We start from the raw sequence: 8,470 nt of genomic DNA, 5'->3' as shown, positions 1-8,470 counted from the left end.
AAATGAAAGGACTGGAAATGATGGCCTCTAAGATCCCTTTCAGCTCTGAATCTATAATTCCATAACTTAGTTTCAATTCCCAGCTCAAGAGGCACTCGCTAGCTGCGTGACCCTGGACAAGTCACTTTGGATAGCATGATCATAGATTTATAGCAGGGAGTTATGGACTTCAGAGGTCATCTGTTTCAACTCCCTCATTTTACAAATAAGTAAATTGAGGCACAGAGGGGTTTAGTGACTTGCCTAAAGTCACAAATAGTTAGCAGTAGAGCTGGAATTTGGGCCCAGCCTCTCCAATTCTAATCTAGCATTTCCTCCACTACACCACGCTACCTGAATTTCAGAGCCTCAGTTTACCTTCCCAGTCCTCAGTTTCCTCATCTATAAAATGGAGATAAATGAGATAATGTATGTAAAGTGCTTGGCAAACCTTAGAGTACTACATAGCTTTCAGTCATTGTCACCATTGACAGGCACCAAAACCTTACCATCATCATTCACATCTCTCCGCTCACACATAGGAAGGCGTCCCTATTGCTCACGTCAATCATCTTTGCTCAAATTCGTCTGCTGTGATAAGGCTACCAGGAATGACGGATCCAAGCTGGCCTTGGAGACAGCAAACTCTGGGTTCAAACCCCACCACTGATATTTATGGACTGTGTGACTCTGGGCAAGTCATTTGATCTCTGAGTGCCCCAGATAGGTCTCTGAGACAATTAGATACAGAGCAGAAGCTAACCTGCATTGTTAGATAATACCAATGAGATCACGGTTATCAACAACAACAAAGGAAGAAAAATACTGGTGTTGTCTCATTCTTCTCCTAATTTAGGGAGGCAAGATACAATCAGAGATCATGGGTTCAGATCCTACCCCTGATGCTTAAGGCAAGTCACTGAACTTCCCTAGACCTCAGTTTCCTTTTCTGTAAGATGAGGGCAGCTTAGTGGTGCAGTGGATAGAGCGCCAGGCCTGGAGTCAGAAAGTCCTCCTCTTCCTGAGTTCATATCTGGCCTCAGACACTTATTAGCTGTGTGACCCTGGGCAAGTCACTTAACCCTGTTTGCCTCAGTTTCCTCACCTGTAAAATGAGGTGGAGGAGAAATGGCAAACCACTCCAGTATCCCCACCAAGAAAACCCCAAATGGGGTCATGGAGAGCCAAATATGACTGAAACAAGTGAACAGCAACAAAAGAAAGATAAGAGGAGGTGAACTGGCTGTCCGCTGAGAGCCATTCTAGTTCTAAATCTATGAGTCTGAGAGTTCCAATAGTAATGGCCCATGACCCTGTTATTATCCTTTTGTGTTTAGTTTTCTTTGGACTTTGGCGCAGGAAGATAAAATTTGGCTTTTTGTAATTGAATAAGACTCCTGGGATGTGAGCTCATCCCCTGTAGGCTGTAAGAATCTTCAGTCCAGCTCCAGCAGCAGTTGGTATGATGGGGATAGCATCATCACTGTTGTAACTGTCAGCATCGTCTCCCCTTCCTGATCCTTCCTCCTCCCCCCCACCCCCTCCCGGGTTTAACTATAGGATGGACACTTGCTCAGTGGAAATTGTTCCACTCCAGTGAACATGAGATGCCACTGTGGGCGGAGAACCAGCCTGCCTGGAAGCAGGGGGATGGATGCTATGGCAACAGAGCACCCTATTCTGTTTGACACATATTGGGTGAGGAGGTCAAGGGACTTGGGATAGGAAGAGAAAGGAGAGGAGCCATAGAGACATTGTGTTGTGATGGCAAGAATTCTGTACTTAGAAATCAACAGATCCCAGTTTAAATTCTGGCTTTGACACTTAATGTAAACATAGCTGAGTCACTTCAACTCTGAGACTCAGTTTCTTCATCTAAGAAATGGGGCCAGAAATAATGATATTATTTACCTTAAGGGATTGGTGTAAAGAGAGATATTATAAACCTCAAGACTTATTGAAATATATCAATTATATGAATGTGAGATATGAGAAATAATAATAAGCCTAGGTCCAGCCCAGGACTATATCAGTCTCCTATTTCCCCTCCTCCCTGAACATACCCGGGCTTCAGGCTACATTTAAACATTAGCACTGAATCACCTACTTAGAATGTAAGAGCTGGAAGGACCTTAGAGGTCACCCAGACCACCCCCCTCATTTTCTGGATGAGGGTACTGAGGGCCAGACAGATTAAGTGATTTGCCCCCAAGGTCACACAAATTACAGGATGCAGAGCCACAATTCACAGCCAGGTTCTCAGACTCCAAAGCTAGAGTGCTCTTACATTAGGTCACATTGCCTCCCTAGGATTCACACCTCTCAAGATCAAATCCTTTCATGTATTTTTAAGGTCTCTGGGTGATCCCTTCTGTACTCTCCTGCTACAGTGATGCTGACCACCACCTCTTCTGCACGACCAGTATTTCAGCGCTTACCTTCTCATCAACACTCTTGACTCTCTTACCCTTACAGGAAGTTATATTTTGCACAGTCCCATAAGCCACCCTTTCATGGGCGCGTATGTGCGGCACCTCCTGGCTGTCTTCTCAGCTCCAGCCCAGATGGACCCAACAAAGGCTTCCTCTACGTGCCCAGTGAGAAAGGTGAGCTGTAGACTGGTCCAATGACATGGAACGGTGATGGATTTTTTTGGGGGGGGGGAGATATAGTATCGAAGGAAAGTCTGAAGATACCCAAGAAAGCAGCCAGTGTCCCATCGTACTAATTATTTTCTTCTCCATCCTCCTGTCTGGCAGCCCCCAAGACCCGACTGTCTGCAACCTCAGGCTTCAACCCGTGTGTGAACACTGGCTGTGGGAAGCCTGCTGTGCGCCCACTGGTAGACACAGGTGCAATGGTCTTCGTGGTCTTTGGCATCCTTGGCGTCAACCGTACCAGGCACTCTGACAACCACGTCATTGGAGACATGGTACACAGCCCCTCCACCTGGGCAGGCCCATATATTTTGATCAAGAGGAACAGGGAACAGGTGGATTCAGGAACTTGGGAATAGCATAGCATAGTAAAAAAGGTACTGAATTTGAGATCATAGTATTTTTAGACCTGGAGATGACCTTAGAGATCATTCACTTTAATACCCCCATTTTAGAGATGAAGGAATTGCGCCACATCTAGGTTTAGCATCTTACCCAAGGTTCCAGAGTTGAATGTCCAAGCCAGCATCTGAACTCAGGTCCTCTGACTCCAGATCCAGTGCTCTGTCTATTCTTATACCTCAGAAGCTTTGACATTTCTTAGTTGTGTGGCCTTAGGGACATCACACCACCTCTTGCCACCTCACCTGTACAATTCAACATCTATTCAGCAACCAACAATTCAGGCACTGTACTAGATCTCAGAGATAAAAAGACAACATGAAAGAGCCCCTGTCCTTAAGGGGATTATAATCTATCAGGGAAAATCAATCTGTCAAACCACAAGCCTTTATAAAGTGCCTATTTTGTGGGCATGCAAAGAAAAAAAAATGAAGATAGCTCCTACAGCTAGCAGAGAAATAAATCCAAAATATGCATACAAAGTAATTTCAGGTGGGGGTTAGCACCAACAACTAAGAGTGTCAGGAAAGGCTTCAAACCATCCCTCAAGCATTTAATAAGAAGTTACTATGCATCAGACATTTCCAACATGCTGACCATACAAAGAAACACAAAAATACGTTCCTCCCCTCAAGGAGCTTGCCCTCTATTTCATTTCATTTTATTTTTTTAATGTCCTCTTCTTTATTTTTTTTACTTTAAATTTATTTATTTATTTATTTTTAGTTTTCAATATTCACTTTTATAAGATTTTGAATTCTAAATTAGTCCTCCTCCCTTCCCCATCCCCAAGGCAGCATGTAATCTGATAGAGGCTATCTATACGTGTACAATTATATTAAACATATTTCTACATAAGTCATGGTGTAAAGAAGAATCAGAACCAAAACCACAGGAAAGAAAAAAAAGAAAGAGAAAATAGTATATTTCAATCTGCATTCAGACTCCATAGTTTTTTCTCTGGATGTGGACAGCATTTTCCATCTTTAGTCTTCTGGAATTGGTTTAGAGCATTGTGTTTCTGAGAAGAGCTAAGTCTATCACAGTTGGTCATTGTACAACGTTGCTGTTATCGTATACATTGTTGTCTTGATTCTCTTCATTTCACTCAGCATCAGTTCATGCAAGTCTTTCCAGGGTTTTCTGAAATCTGCCTGCTCACCATTTCTTACGGAACAATAGTATTCCATTATATTCACATACCACAACTTGTTCAGCCATTCCCCAATTTATGGACATCCCCTCAATTTCTAATTCTTTGCTACCACAAAAAGAACTGCTATAAATATTTTTGTACGTGTGGATCCTTTTCCCATTTTTATTATCTCTCTGGGATACAGCCCTAGAATTGGTATTGCTGGGTCAAAGGGTATGCACAGTTTTATAGCCCTTTGGGCATAGTTCCAAATTGCTCTCCAGAATGGTTGGATCAGTTCACAACTCCACCAACAATGCATTAGTGTTCCAATTTCCCTACATCTTCTCCAGCATTCATCATTTTCCTGTTTTGTCATGTTAGCCAATCTGACAGGTGTGATGTGCTACCTCAGAGTTGTTTTAATTTTTGTTTCTCTAATCAATAGTGATTTTGACCATTTTCACATGATTATAGAGAGCTTTAATTTCTTCATCTGAAAACTGCCTGTTTATATCCTTTTTCCATTTATCAATTGGGGAATGACTTGTATTCTTATAAATATGACTCAGTTCTCTATTACCCTCTATTTTAATGGAAGAGATAACATGGGAATAAATAGATACACACAGAGGAGGTGGAAGGTTACCTCCCAGGGGAAACAGCAAGTGATATATTAAGAAATACAAAATACATGCAGATTAAATATAAAGTCATGGGGCAGAGCACTGACATCTGGGGAGGATAGAGAAAGGCTTCCCATAGAAGGTACATGCTAAGCTTTTAAGGAAATAAGGCATCCTGGGAGTGGGAGGTAAGGAGAGAAGAGGGAAAACTTTGCAGGCACAGGGGGGCAACCAGAATAAAGGAAAATTCAATGTTCCCCCTGGGGCTGTTGTAAGAAAATCACTTTGTGAATTTCCACAGCAGTGAGATGTATGGTCTATGTTGGGGTTCCATACACTGTCATCCACCCCTCACCCTGAGACAATAAGAAAGTAAGGGCAATCCAGTCAGTCACCAAGCATTTATTAAAAGCATTTACTACATGCCAGGCCTTGTGCTAAGCAATGGGGATATAAATCCAAGCAGAAAGACAGTCCCTGCCCTCAAGAAGCTTACATTCTAGTGGGGAAGTGGTGGAAGATGATAAATAAAAGGAAGCACAAGTGGGGCAAGGGGATGTGGTAGAAGCTTAGAAAGAAGCATGGAGAAGAGGAGATATGGCTGGTCTGGATGCCCTTCTGAAATGACGGATCTAGCAGTAGCCATACTGTCAGAGGGGCAGCAGGGGCAGAGGGTACTGCCAATGGGTGAGCTCCAGGGTTGGAGTGAGGCTTCAGGATGAAGAGCTGAGGCATGGAAAAGGAGGTAGCTGTCATTTAACCCAAGCGGCCCCTCACTCTGAGCACATGTAACAGCAGCTCCCTATTGGCAATACAACACTCCCTGTTTCCTTCCATTTGCCCTGTACATATCTTATATGAACCTAATTGTCTACCTCATTAGACTGTAAGCTCCCCAAGGGCAGGGACCATGTTTTTGCCTTTCTTTGCATCTCCAGCATGTAGCATAGTGCCTGGCACATAGTAGGCACTTAAAAAATTTTTGTTGACTTACTAACTTTCAGGGATTCCCTTGAAAGACTAGGCAAAGTTGAATGCTAAGAATCAATTGACCCGTAGGTTTTTGTAGAGAATCTATTGTTCATCTAGAATCCTGGGCAATGGACCAGGTGGGTGGGTGGAGGAAAGGTAAGAGAGGGGAAAGATATGGCCCTGCCCCCATTTTACAGTCATGTTAGGGACATAAGATTCAGACACATGAAATCATGATAAAAGTCTGGGAGGAAGGGCCAGCTCACACTAGGGTCAGTATGGGGTAGTGGAAAGAGAGCAGGATTCCATGATAAAGTTCATGGTTCAAATCCTGGCTCTGCACATACAATCTTTGACCTCGACCAAGTTGCCCGAATTCTCCAGACCTCAGTCTCCTCATCTCTAAAGTGAAAAGGCTGGACTCACTCCGGGCCTCTACCAGCTCTAAATCCTATAATCTTATGAGTCCCTTAGGTGATCAGAGAAGGTGATGTCTCTGGGAGGGCAGGAGCAATCAAGGAAGGCTTCCTGGAAGGGATGGGACTGAGCCCCCTGCTAGCCATTGGTTGGGAACTCCTGGGTCTAGCCCCATGTGATTGGTCCTGGCTGGCTTCTGTCTCCTTGTGAAAGGGCAGCGTTATCTATGATGACAGCTTTGACCTCTTCAAAGAGATTGGGCATCTCTGCCGGCTGTGCAAAGCCATTGCAGACAACTCAGAGCTGGTGAAGCCGGGTGGGGCCCAGTGCCTCCCCTCAGGTGAGTGAAGGTGAGGGCTGGGCCTGCAGGACGGGCATGGGGGAGAACGAGGGAGCACATTATTACCAAAGTCTATTCAGTCAGCAAGGGGGTGGGGTGGGAAGAGGCCTTAACTGAGTCCTGGCTCTGCCACTGATTTACTGGTGACTGAGCAGTTTTCTGTCCCTCTCTGGGCCTCAATTTCCTCCAAGGGGCTAGGGTCCAAACCTGGACTTTGCTGCTTGCTACCTGTGGGACCTAAATCTCTCAACCTCTCTGGGCTTCAGTTTCCTCATTTGTAAAATGAGGTGTTTGGACTAGATGACCTCTAAGGAGCCTTCCAATTCTAGATCTGGGATCTTATGACCCTCATCTTTAAAATAGTGGGGTTGGGCTACATGACTCCCGAGGTCAGCCTCAGGGTCGGAATTTCCATGTCTCTCCCAGTTCTGACATTGTCTGTTCTGAAGTCCCTCCCAGCTCTGGCATTCCATGTTCTAAGGGCCCTCCCAGTTCTGACATCCCATGTTCCAAGGGCCCTCCCAGCTCTGGCATTCCATGTTCTAAGGGCCCTCCCAGCTCTAATATTCCATGTTCTAAGGGCCCTCCCAGTTCTGACATCCTGTGTTCTAAGGGCCTCTCCCAGTTCTGACATTCTGTGTTCTAAGGGCCTCTCGCCTCCAAGCTATAACATGCCATGCCCTAAGACTCCTCCCAGCTCTGGTATTCTGCATCCTAAGGTCCCTTCCCACTCTGATGTGTTGTAATTCTAATAAATATGAGACTGCCTTGCTCCTTGGAATGGTAAGACATGCTGTAGAACAGGCCTTCTTAAACTTTTCCCACTCGCGACCCCTTCATTGCTTCTTAAACTATTTGTCTCGACCCCATGTGAGGCTGAATATAGAAGACATTTTCCCAAGAGGCTGGCAACGCCAGGAAGGATTCTAAGAGGTGTTTGGGGCACGTCCTGTGCCACGTTTGTGGGAGGTGCCCTAGGACATGAGGGGTAGGGGAAGAGAGGCCTTCTTCAGCCCCTCAGGGCAAAAGCCATGCCAGGGCTGCACCCACCTGGTACAATGGTCTTAACGTTTCTTGAGACAGTCCATTTAGTGAGAAGGGGGAAGGGGTGCCCAGGAGAAGAGAGACAGACAGTTCTGTCCACCTCCTGCAGCCAAACATTAGGAGCTGGGCAAGCCAAGACCATTTTTCCCAGCTCTGTCCCAAAGAGGGGGAGTGGGGAGGGAGAATCAGAAACCCTCCATCCGAGGGACCCCACCCTTATCCCCGTCAAAGCAAAGCCTCATCTGACACCTACAGCCCCATCCTGTGTCTGTCTCCTCTCTTCTCTCTCTAGGTTATAGCATCTCCTCCTTTCTACAGATGTTACACCCTGAGTGCAAGAATCTGCCTGAACCCAATCTCCTCCCCGGCCAGCTGTCCCACGGGGCTGTGGGCGTACGAGAAGGCAAAGTGCAGTGGATCTCCATGGCATTCGAGTCGGTGAGCAAGTGGGAAGTGTAGAGGCCTTGACAGTCTGCACACCAACTCCTGGATGTTGATGAGTAGCCTATAATTGCAGCAAACTGTCCTCCTCTTCCTCTGCCCCGTGGCAGGGCCGATCCCTGAGTCCTTTTGGAAAGCGAGCAGGAGCTGTTAGTGCTGGTCTCTCCAACAAAGCAGGGACCAACGTCAGGTACCCTACAGCCCACTAATAGGATTCCCTCAGGCACCTTGAACTTGGTTGCTGAAAAGGAACAGGGCAGCGGATGGAAGGACACGGTCTTGGCTGGGGTTGTGTCATAAGATTAAGCACTGGAAAGGGACCTTAGAGCACAGACTAAGGTAAAAAGAACCTTAGAACAGAGAATGTCGGGGAGGGGCTTTAGGACAGAGAATGTCAGACCTGGGAGGGCCCTTAGAACACAGGATGTCAGAGCTGGGAGGGGCCTTAGAACACAGG

At 45.9% G+C, this 8,470-nt stretch overlaps 1 protein-coding gene across 1 annotated transcript in view; it reads left to right on the top strand.

Annotated features, from left to right (window-relative positions):
- Positions 1-8,470, top strand: part of DISP3 (dispatched RND transporter family member 3) — a 41,828-nt gene that overhangs the window by 26,817 nt on the left and 6,541 nt on the right. Inside the window, exons 13-16 of the mRNA XM_027844027.1 lie at positions 2,455-2,585; positions 2,739-2,911; positions 6,402-6,528; positions 7,865-8,010. Coding sequence (XP_027699828.1) covers positions 2,455-2,585; positions 2,739-2,911; positions 6,402-6,528; positions 7,865-8,010 — 577 coding nt within the window. The remainder of the gene's footprint in view (positions 1-2,454; positions 2,586-2,738; positions 2,912-6,401; positions 6,529-7,864; positions 8,011-8,470) is intronic.

Source organism: Vombatus ursinus, unplaced genomic scaffold (genome assembly GCF_900497805.2).
Source record: "Vombatus ursinus unplaced genomic scaffold, bare-nosed wombat genome assembly UNPS02014932.1, whole genome shotgun sequence".
Lineage (NCBI taxonomy): Eukaryota > Metazoa > Chordata > Mammalia > Diprotodontia > Vombatidae > Vombatus > Vombatus ursinus.
Note: the sequence above shows the minus strand (reverse complement) of the source record. Positions and strands in the feature narration are given on the sequence as shown.